The sequence below is a fragment of the Pempheris klunzingeri genome, chromosome 1, assembly GCF_042242105.1.
Source record: "Pempheris klunzingeri isolate RE-2024b chromosome 1, fPemKlu1.hap1, whole genome shotgun sequence".
NCBI classification, from domain to species: Eukaryota; Metazoa; Chordata; class Actinopteri; order Acropomatiformes; family Pempheridae; genus Pempheris; species Pempheris klunzingeri.
Genome location: NC_092012.1, coordinates 22941597 through 22961770, shown reverse-complemented (window position 1 = coordinate 22961770; position 20174 = coordinate 22941597). Strand labels below are relative to the sequence as shown.

The following is a 20174-nucleotide window of genomic DNA, read 5'->3' as shown; positions in this document are numbered from 1 at the left end:
TGAGAGATGAGACTGTTCTTTTATTGGCTGAAGCTTATGATTCAAATATTGAGGATCTTAAACACCAGTTACATCAGACGAGGAGAGTATTAGCCAGAAAAAGGGAGGAAAAGGAGAGTCCCACCACTCTGATGGAGTTTGCTCAATTTTTGGACCCATACCAGGATGTGTTTTTGAGTTGTTCAGGTTGTGTAAAATAGCAGTTGTTTTACCTGTGAGCAGTGCATCATGTGAACGAAGCTTTTCAACTCTTAGGCTCATAAAGACTTATTTGCGGTCTACTATGACAGAGAAGAGACTATCAAGTTTGACTATACTCAGCATTGAATCAAAACGCACTAAAGCTTTAGATCTAGATATATTTGTGAGGTGTTTTGCTGAACAACATGGTAATCGCCATATTCAACTCTTATAGGCATGACAGCTTCATTTGTTGTTAAATTGATAACCTAATGTGTGTATATACTGAATATATACATATATCAAATCAGACAGTGTGTTTAAGAGGTGAAACTATTTGTGACCCACCATGGTCAAAATAGCATACATTATTTTTTCTAAATGCTTTTATCTCCTGTAAAGTGAGATCACAATGTATGGTCACCAGAATTACTTTAATAATCCCCAGGGGGAAATTGTTTTTTGTTACACACAGCTCCAAAAGAATAAGAATAAGAATACACTTCAAACACAAGTAAAATACAAATATATAAAAGTATGAATTAAAAAAAAGATGTATTAAAAATTATTATTACAAATTATTACACAGAGGTAAATTACTGCACCAGGTGAGTCCAGAGTCTTATAATAATAATAATAATAATAACAATAATACCACTACTAATAAAAATATATAACAACATGCACAATCATAGTAAGGCGCTGTACTATATAATACCAATACTACTACTACCACTATTACTACTACCAACAATAATATATAACAACATGTACACTCAGAGTGAGAAGATGTATTATATAATACTAATAATACTACCACTACTACCACTACCACTACCAATAATAATAATATATAACAACGTGTACCTTCAGAGTGAGGAGATGTGTTATATAATACTACTACTACTACTACTACTACTACTACTACCAACAATAATATATAACAACATGTACACTCAGAATGAGGAGATGTATTATATAAATTATAATAATGATAATAATAATAATAGTAATAACATACAACAACATGTACACTCAGAGTGAGGAGTTGTATAGATTAATGGCCACAGGCAGGAATGATTTCCTGTGGCGCTCTGTAGTGCATTGTGGTACAATTAGTCTGGCACTGAAAGAACTCCTTTATCTAACCAGCACTTCATGGAGTGGGTTGGACACATTGTCCAAAATAGCTCCCACTTTGTGAAGCATTCTCCCCTCTGACACCACCGTCAGAGTGTCGAGCTTCACTCCTACAACGTCACTGGCCCTGCGTATCAGTCTGTTCAGTCTATTGACATACTCTACCCTCAGCCTGCTGCCCCAGCATACCACAGCATAGAAGATAACACTGGCTACCACAGACTCATAGAACATCCTGAGCATAGTCCTGCAGATGTTGAAGGACCTCAACCGCCTCAGAAAATAGAGGCGGCTCTGGCCCTTCCTATAACGGGCATCAGTGTTCCTCCCCCAGTCCAGTTTGTTATCAATGTGTACCCCCAAGTACTTATAATACTCAACAATGTCCACACTGACCCCCTGAATGAAAACAGGGGACACCGGCACCTTGGTCCTCCTCAGATCCACGACCAGTTCCTTTGTCTTTGTCACATTGAGCTGTAGATGGTTCTGCTCACACCATGTGACAAAGTTGTCCACAACAGCCCTGTACTCAACCTCATCACCCTTGCCGATACATCCAACCACTGCTGAGTCATCAGAAAACAGAAGCAGCTGGATGTAGCATGAAGTGATCTCAGGACAGAGCATATTCAGTTGCCAGGTGGGAGCTTTCTCATTAGTTAGTTTCTGGTTAGGCAGTTAATTTGTGGTCACCACTGAAACTATTAATGCTGAGCACAATCTAATGAGACCTAATATAACAACCTTGAAAACCATCTTCCATTTATGTAATAATATGGGAGATGAACACCAATAGTTAGAGATGAAACATTTTGTGGTTTTGAGGGGAGCTATGCACTGGAACTATTTCTTGGCCAGGTGAAGTGACTTCCAGGGGTTTCTGCTGTGACAAGGCTAGAGGAGTTACTGCATCCAGATATAACAGTTCTAGCTCAAAGGCAGCTTGATTCAGCTTCACTGGTGTTCATGATATTGTGTCTGCCCTGTTGTGTACGTGCATAGACTGTTTTTGAATCTCCTACAGGTCCAAACCAACAGCTGAATGACATTAACAAGTGGGCACAGAGCTGCTTCTATCCTGTTCTTGCACTGCACTGGGAATAGTCATTACAAGAATGGTGACAATGAGGAAGTTTATTAGGTTGTGAAATGACATTACAGTGAGACTGAACTAGACTCAACCAGACAAGGCAACTCTGAATCAAAACACTAAAACAGGTCTCTCTCCTGCAATTTACAGTGGCTTGCAAAAGTATTCAGCCCCCTTGAACTTTTCCACATTTTGTCATGTTACGACCACAAACATAAATAAATTTTATTGGAATTTTATGTGAAAGACCAACACAAAGTGGCACACAATTGTGTGGTAGAAAGAAAATTATACATGATTTAAATATTTTTTTACAAATAAAAAACTGAAAAGTGCGGTGTGCAAAAGTATTCAGCCCCCTTTTCTCTGAGTGCAACCAATTGCCTTCAGAAGTTGCCTGATGATGCTGAATGCTGAATGATCGAATGTTGACCTAATGACTAAATAGAGTCCACCTGTGTGTAATCTAATCTCAGTACAAATACAGCTGTTCTGTGACGGCCTCAGAGGTTTGTTAAGAGAATATTGGGGAGCAAACAGCATCATGATGTCCAAGGAACACACCAGACAGGTCAGGGATAAAGTTGTGGAGAAGTTTAAAGCAGGGTTAGGCTATAAAAAGCTTTCCCAAGCTTTGAACATCTCACGGAGCACTGTTCAATCCATCATCCGGAAATGGAAATTGTATGGCACAACTGCAAACCTACCAAGACACGGCCGTCCACCTAAACTTACAGGCCGAACAAGGAGAGCACTGATCAGAGATGCTGCCAAGAGGCCCATGGTGACTCTGGACGAACTGCAGAGATCAACAGCTCAGGTGGGGGAATCTGTCCACAGGACAACTATTAGTCGTGCACTGCACAAATCTGGCCTTTATGGAAGAGTGGCAAGAAGAAAGCCATTGTTAAAAGAAAACCATAAGAAGTCCCGTTTGCAGTTTGCCAGAAGCCATGTGGGAGACACAGCAAACATGTGGAAGAAGGTGCTCTGGTCAGATGAGACCAAAATTGAACTTTTTGGCCTAAATGCAAAACGCTATGTGTGGCGGAAAACTAACACTGCACATCACTCTGAACACACCATCCCCACTGTCAAACATGGTGGTGGCAGCATCATGCTCTGGGGGTGCTTCTCTTCAGCAGGGACAGGGAAGATGGTCAGAGTTGATGGGAAGATGGTCTGCAAAAGACTTGAGACTGGGGCGGAGGTTCACCTTCCAGCAGGACAACAACCCTAAACATAAAGCCAGGGCTACAATGGAATGGTTTAAAAGAAAACATTCATGTGTTAGAATGGCCCAGTCAAAGTCCAGACCTAAATCCAATCGAGAATCTGTGGCAAGATCTGAAAACTGCCGTTCACAAACGCTCTCCATCTAATCTGACTGAGCTTGAGCTGTTTTGCAAAGAAGAATGGGCAAAAATTTCAGTCTCTCAATGTGCAAAGCTGGTAGAGACATACCCCAAAAGACTTGCAGCTGTAATTGCAGCAAAAGGCGGTTCCACAAAGTATTGACTCAGGGGGGCTGAATACTTTTGCACACCGTACTTTTCAGTTTTTTATTTGTAAAAAAAATTTGAAATCATGGATCATTTTCTTTCTACTTCATAATTGTGTGCCACTTTGTGTTGGTCTTTCACATAAAATTCCAATAAAATATATTTATGTTTGTGGTCGTAATATGACAAAATGTGGAAAAGTTCAAGGGGGCTGAATACTTTTGCAAGCCACTGTAACTGGTTACAGGCTGGAGCTTCACCATGTGTTTCAGTCAGTCAGTTTCCTACACAGCAGAACCAGGGAAAGCTGGTTGATGTGCGGACAGTCAACAGGTTTGTTGGATGGATGCAACAGGAGAGTCCGACACAGCAGATACCAGCCAACCTTGCCTTCGGTGGAAATGCTATGGGTCATATTTCAATTCAATCCCTCAGATTTGGGAAATACAATTAATAGTTTTGAACTACTTGCCTCCACAAATAAGTACACAGTTATTTACTCTTTTAGGATGAATGTTTCAGGAACACTGCAGCAAAAGTTGTTGTTGTTGTTGCTGCTGCTGTTTTAATTGAATTATGTCTAAAATCATAATATTTGCTCATATTAAGAATGAATGGCCATTTTCATTCTAACTGTTTGAAGATTTGACATGCAGATGATAACTCAGAAGTCTGGGACAAAGCCAAACTAACGAAGTAGGAAACATTTGAGCTCTTAGGTACATATAATAAGTATGAATTGAAAGTTTAACTCACTTCAAATCTAATGACAACTACTGAGGAGAATACTTGTTTTATGCAAATGACCATTTAGGACAATGTGATGAATAGTCAAAGACAACAAATAACAAATAACTTTATGACATCAGGTCACTTAGGTTCCACCTCTTTAGTCCCTGCAGACATCACATAGCAAAGTGGATGTGAACCAAAACAGGGAGGTCTGTGTATTCACCTCTATAGTCTATAGCCACCAGTGCTGCTCATCATCTGGTTCAGTCTAGGCCAAGACAAACAAGCAAAAAAGGACGAATACAGAAGGATCTATTGTAATACAATACCCATGCTTGTATAGAAATAATTATTGTTATAGTAATAGTTGTTAATAAGTGTAGTTGTTAACACAGATTTATATACAGTTTATACATAGGACAGTGGAAAAACATCCATAAAACCAAGAATATAATGGCATGTTCATAGGCAGGGAAGCAGTACTCAACTAATAAATCACTAAAGGACTGGTGAGTCTCTAACAATGTGATATAATATCTACACATCAGGTTAGCATAGCACTGGTTAAATATGCATAACAGCATCTGTGACTAACAAAAAAATTGACAGTGTCAGTCAAATGCTCAATGGAGGATGTTTTACATTGTCTTCTCAAAGAGCTGACTAAGTCCAGCAAGCAATATATGCGACATATCCTGCTTATAAAAGATAGGAAAAACAATTTGACTGAAAAGCCGTTGTTCCTTCATCTGCAAGCAGGCTGGAATTCCATCGCTTTAGTACACCGGGCTGTTACGGATCCCACAGCACAACACCATGCTGAAGATCATCTCAAAGATCTGGGAGATGAACATTAAGAGTTGATTAGATATTCTTATCCTGAATAAAAATGTGAAAGTTATACACCCTTTTCTTTCTAACAGTGAGAGACAAAAGTTAATACCTCTCTAATGTCTATTCATTAAGTTAAAGGGAGAATATCTTATCTTACATCTCATAAAGACTGGAATAAAGTTTTAAAAATCCACCTACTATCATCTCTACACCAATTAACACGTTACATCCTGTAATCTGTGCACAAACACTAATGTAAAAATGACTGTTAATGGTTTTAGAGGGAGTTTTAAAAGAAAGTAAATGAAAACATTTGATGGCAATATTCGACATGTTTTTACTGTGAACAAATCCCATGTGCAGACCAAGCCAACAGTGAATTCATCTACTAATAAGTAGTGTGTGTGTATCATAGCCTGATATATCTTCGTCCTCTGTGCCTTAGAGATCCATTGTTGACCAAGAACAATTAAAACCTCATCAGTGCTCCACTGGGTGAGATGTTCCTTCATTAGCATGAACACATACACTGTAGTTTATTTAGACTCAGTCCCTCATAAACCATCCTGCTACCCCAAATACTCAACGCACGCCCTCTTTGTGGTTGTAGGTGACCGTGATCACCAGGTATTTTGTTCACAAGAAAATGAAAATCCATTATCCATTATTTTTGTTGATTTATTATGCTGTGCACACACTGTGACGTACAGCCCCATGCACTCACCATAATAACTGCAACCACCAGGGCAGCGATACCAATCAGATAAATCTTATCTGAAAACAATTCCTGGATCCTGTGATGGCAGCTCTGCAGAGGAAAACAATCAAAACATATAATTTATATCCGCTTACATACATCAACAATGTCTTCATCATTGGGTCTCTCTCTTAATTAAAGGTCTAGACCTGCTTTTTATGGAAAGCGTCTTGAGATAACACCGTTACATGCATTGGCGCTATATAAATAAAGACTGATTGATTGATTGACTAATTTAAAGCACCGCTGTGCCCATCTACAGCCTCAAAATTCCGTTAGTGTGGCTGGAAACATACACACACTCACACACACACTTATTTTATCAAATTATCAACCATTAGTATTTTATCAACCTTATCTTATTAGGGCCCGAGCACCAAGCGGTGCGAGGACCCTATTGAAACTGCGTGGGGGAAAAACATGCAAGGGAGGAAAACATGCCAGAACCCAAGAACCAAAAGGTGTAGGGACCCCATAGGCCCCGAGCACGAAGGGGATGAAAAAATACATCAAATGGAAAAAAAAACAGGCGACCAGGGGGCCAAAAACATAGTTGAAATGCAAGGAATTATTATTAGGGCCCGAGCACCAAGCGGTGCGAGGACCCTATTGAAACTGTGTGGGGGAAAAACATGCAATGGAGGAAAACATGCCAGAACCCAAGAACCATGAGGTGTAGGGACCCCATACTCCCCGAGCACGAAGGGGATGAAAAAATACGTCAAATGCAAAAAACCAGGAGACCAGGGGGCCAAAAACATAGTTGAAATGCAAGAAATTATTAGGGCCTGAGCACCAAGTGGTGCAAGGACCCTATTGAAATTGCGTGGGTGAAAAACGTGCAAGGGAGGAAAACACGCCAGAACCCAAGAACCAAGAGGTGTAAGGACCCCATAGACCCCGAGCAGGAAGGGGCTGAAAAAATACGTGAAATGCAACCAGGGGGGCGAAAACATAATTGAAATGCAAGGAATTATTAGGGCCCGAGCACCAAGCGGTGCGAGGACCCTATTGAAACTGCGTGGGGGAAAAACGTGCAAGGGAGGAAACGTGCCAGTACCCAGAAACCAAAGGGTTGTATGGACCTCATACTCCCCGAGCACGAAGGGGATGAAAAAATACATCAAATGGAAAAAAAAACAGGCAACCAGGGGGCCAAAAATATAGTTGAAATGCAAGGAATTATTATTATTCTTCTTCTCCGAAATGAAATGCTAATTTGGGGACCTGATCATGCACGAAAACTCACCTAAATTTGCACAACATTCAGACATGGCGAAAAATTACGTATTTTAAAGGTTTTGCAAATGGCCGTGGCAAAATGGCTCTGTAGCGCCACCTAAACTCAGCCCCGGAACTGCGTTTTATGTACATGTATGAAATTCGGTGGGTTCGTGTATCTCTTCAAGACAAAAAAAAAAGTCTCTTGGAGCGATGACCTCAACCCAACAGGAAGTTGGCCATATTGGATTTTTCACGCATTTTTGGCGATTTACAGGGGACGTAAATGAACGAACTAGTCCGAGGGGGTTCAAGCGATCGACTTCAAACTTGGTCAGCTGGTAGAGAAAGCATCAACGATGAAAAGTTATCAAAGGTCTCTACAAACCTTTAACGGTTTGGGCGTGGCGAGCTGGTAAAGTTCAGTGTCTCGCCATGACTCGCCATCAAACAGGAAATTGTTAATAAATTGACTGTACATGATCCAATCTGCACCAAACTTGACATGTCTGATGAGAGTCCCGCCCTGAAGACGTCTACATGTCAATATTCATTCAAAGTCATAGCGCCACCTAGTGGCAAGAGGAAGTGCATGTTTTATTCTCGGACGTTTCTCTCTCAGCAGGTTGATCACAGACACCTCAAATTTGATCAAAACATTCCCAAGACATGGATAATGCAAATTTATGAAGTTCTTGACGTTTTGTCAGACACTATCACCATGGCAACGCTGTTCGCCATGGAACAGGAAACTGCTGTAACTTCAGTGTACATTATCCAATCTCTTTCAAACTTGTCACGCTTACTAAGAGACTTGGCCTGAAGACATCTAGATGCCAATTAGTGACCACAGTCATTGCGACACCTGGTGGCAACAGGAAGTAACACGTCTATGGCAATGATCATTTGATTTGCATGAAATTTTCACAGTGTAGTCAACACTTCATATACTGGAATACAGGATGTGATTAGTGACTGTTCTCTAGCGCCACATAGGGAGCCGCCGCACGCCCCGACGTGCGCGGAGGTGCGAGGGCCCTCCAACGCTGCTTGCAGCTTTAATTAGGGCCCGAGCACCAAGCGGTGCGAGGACCCTATTGAGACTGCGTGGGGGAAAAACGTGCAAGGGAGGAAAACGGGCCAGTACCCAAGAACCAAGAGGTGTACGGACCTCACAGTCCCCGAGCAGGTAGGCCTCAAAAAAATATGCGACATGGCAAAAAACCAGCCAACCAGGGGGCTCGAAACATAGTTGAAACTGTGTGGATTATTAGGGCCCGAGCACCAAGCGGTGCGAGGACCCTATTGAAACCCGAAGGGGAAAACGAGCAAGGGAGGAAAACGTGCAAGTACCCAAGAACCGAGAGGTGTACGGACCTCACAGGCCCCGAGCAGGTAGGCCTCGAAAAAATACGTCAAATGAAAAAAACCAGCCGACCAGGGGGCCGAAAACATAGTTGAAACTGAAGGAATTATTATTATTATTAGGGCCCGAGCACCAAGCGGTGCGAGGACCCTATTGTAACTGTGTGGGGGAAAACGAGCAAGGGAGGAAAACGTGCAAGTACCCAAGAACCAAGAGGTGTACGGACCTCACAGGCCCCGAGCAGGTAGGCCTCGAAAAAATACGTCAAATGAAAAAAACCAGGCGACCAGGGGGCCAAAAACATAGTTGAACCTGAAGGAATTATTATTAGGGCCCGAGCACCAAGCGGTGCGAGGACCCTATTGTAACTGTGTGGGGGAAAACGAGCAAGGGAGGAAAACGTGCAAGTACCCAAGAACCAAGAGGTGTACGGACGTCACAGGCCCCGAGCAGGTAGGCCTCAAAAAAATATGCGACATGGCAAAAAACCAGCCAACCAGGGGGCTCGAAACATAGTTGAAACTGTGTGGATTATTAGGGCCCGAGCACCAAGCGGTGCGAGGACCCTATTGAAACCCGAAGGGGAAAACGAGCAAGGGAGGAAAACGTGCAAGTACCCAAGAACCGAGAGGTGTACGGACCTCACAGGCCCCGAGCAGGTAGGCCTCGAAAAAATACGTCAAATGAAAAAAACCAGCCGACCAGGGGGCCGAAAACATAGTTGAAACTGAAGGAATTATTATTATTATTAGGGCCCGAGCACCAAGCGGTGCGAGGACCCTATTGTAACTGTGTGGGGGAAAACGAGCAAGGGAGGAAAACGTGCAAGTACCCAAGAACCAAGAGGTGTACGGACCTCACAGGCCCCGAGCAGGTAGGCCTCGAAAAAATACGTCAAATGAAAAAAACCAGCCGACCAGGGGGCCGAAAACATAGTTGAAACTGAAGGAATTATTATTATTATTAGGGCCCGAGCACCAAGCGGTGCGAGGACCCTATTGTAACTGCGTGGGGGAAAACGTGCAAGGGAGGAAAACGGGCCAGTACCCAAGAACCAAGAGGTGTACGGACCTCACAGTCCCCGAGCAGGTAGGCCTCAAAAAAATATGCGACATGGCAAAAAACCAGCCAACCAGGGGGCTCGAAACATAGTTGAAACTGTGTGGATTATTAGGGCCCGAGCACCAAGCGGTGCGAGGACCCTATTGAAACCCGAAGGGGAAAACGAGCAAGGGAGGAAAACGTGCAAGTACCCAAGAACCGAGAGGTGTACGGACCTCACAGGCCCCGAGCAGGTAGGCCTCGAAAAAATACGTCAAATGAAAAAAACCAGCCGACCAGGGGGCCGAAAACATAGTTGAAACTGAAGGAATTATTATTATTAGGGCCCGAGCACCAAGCGGTGCGAGGACCCTATTGTAACTGTGTGGGGGAAAACGAGCAAGGGAGGAAAACGTGCAAGTACCCAAGAACCAAGAGGTGTACGGACCTCACAGGCCCCGAGCAGGTAGGCCTCGAAAAAATACGTCAAATGAAAAAAACCAGGCGACCAGGGGGCCAAAAACATAGTTGAACCTGAAGGAATTATTATTAGGGCCCGAGCACCAAGCGGTGCGAGGACCCTATTGTAACTGTGTGGGGGAAAACGAGCAAGGGAGGAAAACGTGCAAGTACCCAAGAACCAAGAGGTGTACGGACGTCACAGGCCCCGAGCAGGTAGGCCTCGAAAAAATACGTCAAATGAAAAAAACCAGCCGACAAGGGGGCCGAAAACATAGTTGAAACTGAAGGAATTATTATTATTATTAGGGCCCGAGCACCAAGCGGTGCGAGGACCCTATTGTAACTGCGTGGGGGAAAACGTGCAAGGGAGGAAAACGGGCCAGTACCCAAGAACCAAGAGGTGTACGGACCTCACAGTCCCCGAGCAGGTAGGCCTCAAAAAAATATGCGACATGGCAAAAAACCAGCCAACCAGGGGGCTCGAAACATAGTTGAAACTGTGTGGATTATTAGGGCCCGAGCACCAAGCGGTGCGAGGACCCTATTGAAACCCGAAGGGGAAAACGAGCAAGGGAGGAAAACGTGCAAGTACCCAAGAACCGAGAGGTGTACGGACCTCACAGGCCCCGAGCAGGTAGGCCTCGAAAAAATACGTCAAATGAAAAAAACCAGCCGACCAGGGGGCCGAAAACATAGTTGAAACTGAAGGAATTATTATTATTATTAGGGCCCGAGCACCAAGCGGTGCGAGGACCCTATTGTAACTGTGTGGGGGAAAACGAGCAAGGGAGGAAAACGTGCAAGTACCCAAGAACCAAGAGGTGTACGGACCTCACAGGCCCCGAGCAGGTAGGCCTCGAAAAAATACGTCAAATGAAAAAAACCAGGCGACCATGGGGCCGAAAACATAGTTGAAACTGAAGGAATTATTATTATTAGGGCCCGAGCACCAAGCGGTGCGAGGACCCTATTGTAACTGTGTGGGGGAAAACGAGCAAGGGAGGAAAACGTGCAAGTACCCAAGAACCAAGAGGTGTACGGACCTCACAGGCCCCGAGCAGGTAGGCCTCGAAAAAATACGTCAAATGAAAAAAACCAGGCGACCAGGGGGCCAAAAACATAGTTGAACCTGAAGGAATTATTATTAGGGCCCGAGCACCAAGCGGTGCGAGGACCCTATTGTAACTGTGTGGGGGAAAACGAGCAAGGGAGGAAAACGTGCAAGTACCCAAGAACCAAGAGGTGTACGGACGTCACAGGCCCCGAGCAGGTAGGCCTCGAAAAAATACGTCAAATGAAAAAAACCAGGCGACCAGGGGGCCAAAAACATAGTTGAACCTGAAGGAATTATTATTAGGGCCCGAGCACCAAGCGGTGCGAGGACCCTATTGTAACTGTGTGGGGGAAAACGAGCAAGGGAGGAAAACGTGCAAGTACCCAAGAACCAAGAGGTGTACGGACCTCACAGGCCCCGAGCAGGTAGGCCTCGAAAAAATACGTCAAATGAAAAAAACCAGGCGACCAGGGGGCCAAAAACATAGTTGAAACTGAAGGAATTATTATTGTTAGGGCCCGAGCACCAAGCGGTGCGAGGACCCTATTGTAACTGTGTGGGGGAAAACAAGCAAGGGAGGAAAACGTGCAAGTACCCAAGAACCAAGAGGTGTACGGACCTCACAGGCCCCGAGCAGGTAGGCCTCGAAAAAATACGTCAAATGAAAAAAACCAGGCGACCAGGGGGCCAAAAACATAGTTGAACCTGAAGGAATTATTATTAGGGCCCGAGCACCAAGCGGTGCGAGGACCCTATTGTAACTGTGTGGGGGAAAACGAGCAAGGGAGGAAAACGTGCAAGTACCCAAGAACCAAGAGGTGTACGGACCTCACAGGCCCCGAGCAGGTAGGCCTGGGAAAAATATGTCAAATGGAAAAAACCAGGTGACCAGGGGGCCGAAAACATAGTTGAACCTGAAGGAATTATTATTAGGGCCCGAGCACCAAGCGGTGCGAGGACCCTATTGTAACTGTGTGGGGGAAAACGAGCAAGGGAGGAAAACGTGCAAGTACCCAAGAACCAAGAGGTGTACGGACCTCACAGGCCCCGAGCAGGTAGGCCTCGAAAAAATACGTCAAATGAAAAAAACCAGGCGACCAGGGGGCCAAAAACATAGTTGAAACTGAAGGAATTATTATTATTAGGGCCCGAGCACCAAGCGGTGCGAGGACCCTATTGAAACTGCGTGGGGGAAAAACGTGCAAGGGAGGAAAACGGGCCAGTACCCAGAAACCAAGAAGTGTACGGACCTCATAGGCCCCGAGCAGGTAGGCCTCGAAAAAATACGCAACATGGCAAAAAACCAGCCAACCAGGGGGCTCGAAACATAGTTGAAACTGTGTGGATTATTATTATTATTATTATTATTAGGGCCCGAGCACCAAGCGGTGCGAGGACCCTATTGTAACTGTGTGGGGGAAAACGAGCAAGGGAGGAAAACGTGCAAGTACCCAAGAACCAAGAGGTGTACGGACCTCACAGGCCCCGAGCAGGTAGGCCTTGAAAAAATACGTCAAATGAAAAAAACCAGGCGACCAGGGGGCCAAAAACATAGTTGAAACTGAAGGAATTATTATTATTATTATTATTATTAGGGCCCGAGCACCAAGCGGTGTGAGGACCCTATTGTAACTGTGTGGGGGAAAACGAGCAAGGGAGGAAAACGTGCAAGTACCCAAGAACCAAGAGGTGTACGGACCTCACAGGCCCCGAGCAGGTAGGCCTCGAAAAAATACGTCAAATGAAAAAAACCAGCCGACCAGGGGGCCGAAAACATAGTTGAAACTGAAGGAATTATTATTAGGGCCCGAGCACCAAGCGGTGCGAGGACCCTATTGAAACTGCGTGGGGGAAAAACGAGCAAGGGAGGAAACGTGCAAGTACCCAAGAACCAATAGGTGTACGGACCTCATAGGCCCCGAGCAGGTAGGCCTGGGAAAAATACGTGGAATGGAAAAAACCAGGTGACCAGGGGGCCGAAAACATAGTTGAAACTGTGTGGATTATTATTATTATTATTATTATTATTAGGGCCCGAGCACCAAGCGGTGCGAGGACCCTATTGAAACCCGAAGGGGAAAACGAGCAAGGGAGGAAAACGTGCAAGTACCCAAGAACCGAGAGGTGTACGGACCTCACAGGCCCCGAGCAGGTAGGCCTCGAAAAAATACGTCAAATGAAAAAAACCAGGCGACCAGGGGGCCAAAAACATAGTTGAAACTGAAGGAATTATTATTATTATTATTATTATTATTATTATTATTATTAGGGCCCGAGCACCAAGCGGTGCGAGGACCCTATTGAAACTGCGTGGGGGAAAAACGTGCAAGGGAGGAAAACGGGCCAGTACCCAAGAACCAAGAGGTGTACGGACCTCACAGTCCTCGAGCAGGTAGGCCTCGGAAAAATATGTCAAATGGAAAAAACCAGGTGACCAGTGGGCCGAAAACATAGTTGAAACTGAAGGAATTATTAGGGCCCGAGCACCAAGCGGTGCGAGGACCCTATTGAAACTGCGTGGGGGAAAAACGAGCAAGGGAGGAAACGTGCAAGTACCCAAGAACCAATAGGTGTACGGACCTCATAGGCCCTGAGCAGGTAGGCCTGGGAAAAATACGTGGAATGGAAAAAACCAGGTGACCAGGGGGCCGAAAACATAGTTGAAACTGTGTGGATTATTATTATTATTATTATTATTATTATTATTATTATTATTATTAGGGCCCGAGCACCAAGCGGTGCGAGGACCCTATTGAAACTGCGTGGGGGAAAACGTGCAAGGGAGGAAAACGGGCCAGTACCCAAGAACCAAGAGGTGTACGGACCTCACAGTCCTCGAGCAGGTAGGCCTGGGAAAAATATGTCAAATGGAAAAAACCAGGTGACCAGGGGGCCGAAAACATAGTTGAAACTGAAGGAATTATTAGGGCCCGAGCACCAAGCGGTGCGAGGACCCTATTGTAACTGTGTGGGGGAAAACGAGCAAGGGAGGAAAACGTGCAAGTACCCAAGAACCAAGAGGTGTACGGACCTCACAGCCCCCGAGCAGGTAGGCCTCGAAAAAAGACGCGACATGGCAAAAAAACGGCCAACCAGGGGGCTCGGAACATAGTTGAAATTGAAGGAATTATTATTAGGGCCCGAGCACCAAGCGGTGCGAGGACCCTATTGAAACTGCGTGGGGGAAAACGTGCAAGGGAGGAAAACGGGCCAGTACCCAAGAACCAAGAGGTGTACGGACCTCACAGGCCCCGAGCAGGTAGGCCTCGAAAAAATACGTCAAATGAAAAAAATCAGGCGACCAGGGGGCCAAAAACATAGTTGAAACTGTGTGGATTATTATTATTATTATTATTATTATTATTATTATTATTAGGGCCCGAGCACCAAGCGGTGCGAGGACCCTATTGTAACTGCGTGGGGGAAAACGAGCAAGGGAGGAAAACGTGCAAGTACCCAAGAACCAAGAGGTGTACGGACCTCACAGGCCCCGAGCAGGTAGGCCTCGAAAAAATACGTCAAATGAAAAAAACCAGGCGACCAGGGGGCCAAAAACATAGTTGAAACTGAAGGAATTATTATTATTATTATTATTATTAGGGCCCGAGCACCAAGCGGTGCGAGGACCCTATTGTAACTGTGTGGGGGAAAACGAGCAAGGGAGGAAAACGTGCAAGTACCCAAGAACCAAGAGGTGTACGGACCTCACAGGCCCCGAGCAGGTAGGCCTTGAAAAAATACGTCAAATGAAAAAAACCAGGCGACCAGGGGGCCAAAAACATAGTTGAAACTGAAGGAATTATTATTATTATTATTATTATTCTTCTTCTCCTTTTTATAAACAATGAATCGCTAATTTGGGGGCCTGAACATGCACGAAAACTCACCAAAATTTGCACAAAATTCAGACATGGCGAAAAATTACGTATTTTAAAGGTTTCGCAAATGGCCGTGGCAAAATGGCTCTGTAGCGCCACCTAAACTCAGCCCCGGAACTGCGTTTTATGTACATGTACCAAATTCGGTGGGTTCGTGTATCTCTTCAGGACAAACAAAAAAGTCTCTTGGAGCGATGACCTAAACCCAACAGGAAGTCAGCCATATTGGATTTTTCAGGCATTTTTGGCGATTTACAGGGGACGTAAATGAACGAACTAGTCCGAGGGGGTTCAAGCGATTGACTTCAAACTTGGTCAGCTGGTAGAGAAGGCCTCAACGATGAAAAGTTATCAAAGGTTTGATATAATCTTTAACGGTTTGGGTGTGGCGAGCTGGCAAAGTTCAGTGTCTCGCCATGACTCGCCATCAAACAGGAAATTGTTAATAACTTGACTGTACGTGATCCAATCAGCACCAAACTTGACATGTCTGATGAGAGTCCCGCCCCGAACACGTCTACGTGTCAATATTCATTCTAAGTCACAGCGCCACCTGGTGGTGACAGGAAACTTTATGTTTTACGCTATGATGGCTCAAGACCAGTCAGTTGATCGGATCCACTTCAAATTTGGTCAGGAAAGCCAGAAGATGTTGGTGTTGGTCTGGAGCGAAGGCCGTGAGTCTCCGTCAAAAGCTGTTGCCGTGGCGACGCAGACACTGTCGATTGAAATTTTTTTTACGCCATCAAAATTGAAAGTGCTGTAACTCCACTGTACAAGGTCCTATCTTCACCAAATTCATACAGTTTGATGACTGTCCGGCTCTGAAGACATGTACGTGGCCATTTTGAACCATAGTCATAGCGCCACCTACTGGCTAGAGGAGGTACATGTCTTCTTTCTCGGACGTCTCTCTCTCAGCAGGTTAACCACAGACACTTCCAATTTTAGCCAAACATTCTCAAAACGTGGTTGATGCAAAGTTATGAAGGGCTTGAGGTTTCGCCAAACGCTGTCACCGTGGCGACGCCTTGTTCGCCATGAAAATCGAACGTAATTTTGAAGCTTATGCATGCGTGCACACTCACCAAATTTGGCATGCACGTCAGGAGGCCTAAAATGAGTAATCTTATTTAGTTCACGGGTTTCGGTGGGCCAAAATGGCTCTATGGCGCCCCCTACAAAACTTTGACGAACTAGCCCCCGGTCTACGTTTTACCTACATGTACCAAATTCGGTATACATATGCGAGACCATAGGACCTACAAAAAAGCCTCTTGGAGCATTGACCTAAACCCAACAGGACGTCGGCCATATTGGATTTTTCACACATTTTTGGCGATTTACAGGGGATGTAAATGAACGAACTACTCCGAGGGGGTTCAAGCGATCGACTTCAAACTTGGTCAGCTGGTACAAACAATATCAAGGATGAAAAGTTATCAAAGGTTTGATATAATCTTTAACGGTTTGGGCGTGGCGAGCTGGTAAAGTTCAGTGTCTCGCCATGACTCGCCATCAAACAGGAAATTGTTAATAACTTGACTGTACGTGATCCAATCAGCACCAATCTTGACATGTCTGATGAGAGTCCCGCCCTGAAGACGTCTACATGTCAATATTCATTCAAAGTCATAGCGCCACCTAGTGGCAAGAGGAAGTGCATGTTTTATTCTCAGACGTTTCTCTCTCAGCAGGTTGATCACAGACACCTCAAATTTGATCCAAACATTCCCACTACATGGATGATGCAAAGTTATGAAGCTCTTGACGTTTTGTCAGACGCTGTCACCATGGCAACGCTGTTCGCCATGGAACAGGAAATTGCTGTAACTTCAGTGTACATTATCCAATCTCTTTCAAACTTGTCACGCTTAATAAGAGTCCCGGCCTGAAGACATCTAGATTCCAATTAGTGACCACAGTCATTGCGCCACCTGGTGGCAACAGGAAGTAACACGTCTATGGCAATGATCATTTGATTTGCATGAAATTTTCACAGTGTAGTCAACACTTCATATACTGGAATACAGGATGTGATTAGTGACTGTTCTCTAGCGCCACATAGGGGACGCAGGAAGTGACGTGTAAGTCCTTCATGCGCTGTCCAAACTACATGAACGTTCTGAAAGCGCATGGAAGGGTCGGAGTCCAACAACGGGACGGGGCCGCCGCACGCCCCGACGCGCGCCGAGGTGCGAGGGCCCTCCAACGCTGCTTGCAGCTTTAATTAGGGCCCGAGCACCAAGCGGTGCGAGGACCCTATTGTAACTGTGTGGGGGAAAACGAGCAAGGGAGGAAAACGTGCAAGTACCCAAGAACCAAGAGGTGTACGGACCTCACAGGCCCCGAGCAGGTAGGCCTCGAAAAAATACGTCAAATGAAAAAAACCAGCCGACCAGGGGGCCGAAAACATAGTTGAAACTGAAGGAATTATTATTATTATTATTATTATTATTATTCTTCTTATCCACAATGAATTGCTAATTTGGGGGCCTGAACATGCACGAAAACTCACCAAAATTTGCACACGCATCAGTCGTGGTGAAAAATTACGTATTTTAAAGGTTTCGCAAATGGGCGTGGCAAAATGGCTCTATAGCGCCCTCAACCCACTGCCCCAGAAGTGCGATTTTTTCACGTGTATGCAATTCGGTGGGTTCGTGTATCTCTTCAAGACGCACAAAAAACTAATTTGGACCAATGACCTAAAACCAACAGGAAGTCGGCCATATTGGATTTTTCACGCATTTTTGGCGATTTACAGGGGACGTAAATGAACGAACTCGTCCGAGGGGGTTCAAGCGATCGACTTCAAACTTGGTCAGCTGGTAGAGAAGGCCTCAATGATGAAAAGTTATTAAAAGTCTTGTTATTACTTTAACGGTTTGGGCGTGGCGAGCTGGCAAAGTTCAGTGTCTCGCCATGACTCGCCATCAAATAGGAAATTGTTAATAACTTGACTGTACGTGATCCAATCAGCACCAAACTTGACATGTCTGATGAGAGTCCCGCCCTGAACACGTCTACGTGTCAATATTCATTCTAAGTCACAGCGCCACCTGGTGGTGACAGGAAACTTTATGTTTTACGCTATGATGGCTCAAGACCAGCCAGTTGATCGGATCCACTTCAAATTTGGTCAGGAAAGCCAGAAGATATTGGTGTTGGTCTGGAGCGAACGCCGTGAGTCTCCGTCAAAAGCTGTTGCCGTGGCGACGCAGACACTGTCGATTGAAATTTTTTTTACGCCATCAAAATTGAAAGTGCTGTAACTCCACTGTACAAGGTCCTATCTTCACCAAATTCATACAGTTTGATGACTGTCCGGCTCTGAAGACATGTACGTGGCCATTTTGAACCATAGTCATAGCGCCACCTACTGGCTAGAGGAGGTACATGTCTTCTTTCTCGGACGTCTCTCTCTCAGCAGGTTAACCACAGACACTTCAAATTTTAGCCAAACATTCTCAAGACGTGGTTGATGCAAAGTTATGAAGGGCTTGAGGTTTCGCCAAACGCTGTCACCGTGGCGACGCCTCGTTCGCCATGAAAATCGAACATAATTTCGAAGCTTATGCATGCGTGCACACTCACCAAATTTGGCATGCACGTCAGGAGGCCTAAAATGAGTAATCTTATTTAGTTCACGTGTTTCGGTGGGCCAAAATGGCTCTATGGCGCCCCCTACAAAACTTTGACGAACTAGCCCCCGGTCTACGTTTTACCTACATGTACCAAATTCGGTATACATATGCGGGACCATAGGACCTACAAAAAAGCCTCTTGGAGCATTGACCTAAACCCAACAAGACGTCGGCCATATTGGATTTTTCACACAGTTTTGGCGATTTACAGGGGACGTAAATGAACGAACTACTCCGAGGGGGTTCAAGCGATCGACTTCAAACTTGGTCAGCTGGTACAAACAATATCAAGGATGAAAAGTTATCAAAGGTTTGATATAATCTTTAACGGTTTGGGCGTGGCGAGCTGGTAAAGTTCAGTGTGTCGCCATGACTCGCCATCAAACAGGAAATTGTTAATAACTTGACTGTACGTGATCCAATCAGCACCAATCTTGACATGTCTGATGAGAGTCCCGCCCTGAAGACGTCTACTTGTCAATATTCATTCAAAGTCATAGCGCCACCTAGTGGCAAGAGGAAGTGCATGTTTTATTCTCAGACGTTTCTCTCTCAGCAGGTTGATCACAGACACCTCAAATTTGATCCAAACATTCCCACTACATGGATGATGCAAAGTTATGAAGCTCTTGATGTTTTGTCAGACGCTGTCACCATGGCAACGCTGTTCGCCATGGAACAGGAAATTGCTGTAACTTCAGTGTACATTATCCAATCTCTTTCAAACTTGTCACGCTTAATAAGAGTCCCGGCCTGAAGACATCTAGATGCCAATTAGTGACCACAGTCATTGCGCCACCTGGTGGAAACAGGAAGTAACACGTCTATGGCAATGATCATTTGATTTGCATGAAATTTTCACAGTGTAGTCAACACTTCATATACTGGAATACAGGATGTGATTAGTGACTGTTCTCTAGCGCCACATAGAGGACGCAGGAAGTGACATGTAAGTCCTTCACGCGCTGTCCAAACTACATGAACGTTCTAAAAGCACATGGAAGGGTCGGAGTCCAGTAACGGGACGGGGCCGCCGCACGCCCCGACGCGCGCGGAGGTGCGAGGGCCCTTCAACGCTGCTTGCAGCTTTAATTAGGGCCCGAGCACCAAGCGGTGCGAGGACCCTATTGAAACTGCGTGGGGGAAAACGTGCAAGGGAGGAAAACGGGCCAGTACCCAAGAACCAAGAGGTGTACGGACCTCACAGTTCTCGAGCAGGTAGGCCTGGGAAAAATATGTCAAATGGAAAAAACCAGGTGACCAGGGG

General features: G+C 45.1%; 1 protein-coding gene across 1 annotated transcript in view; it reads right to left on the bottom strand.

Annotated features, from left to right (window-relative positions):
• Positions 1 to 4534: 4534 nt before the first annotated feature.
• Positions 4535 to 20174, bottom strand: part of LOC139200347 (CD81 antigen-like) — a 90712-nt gene continuing 75072 nt past the window's right edge. Inside the window, exons 7-8 of the mRNA XM_070829624.1 lie at positions 6206 to 6289; positions 4535 to 5486 (exon numbers count right to left, since the gene is read on the bottom strand). Coding sequence (XP_070685725.1) covers positions 5424 to 5486; positions 6206 to 6289 — 147 coding nt within the window. The 3' untranslated portion in view covers positions 4535 to 5423. The remainder of the gene's footprint in view (positions 5487 to 6205; positions 6290 to 20174) is intronic.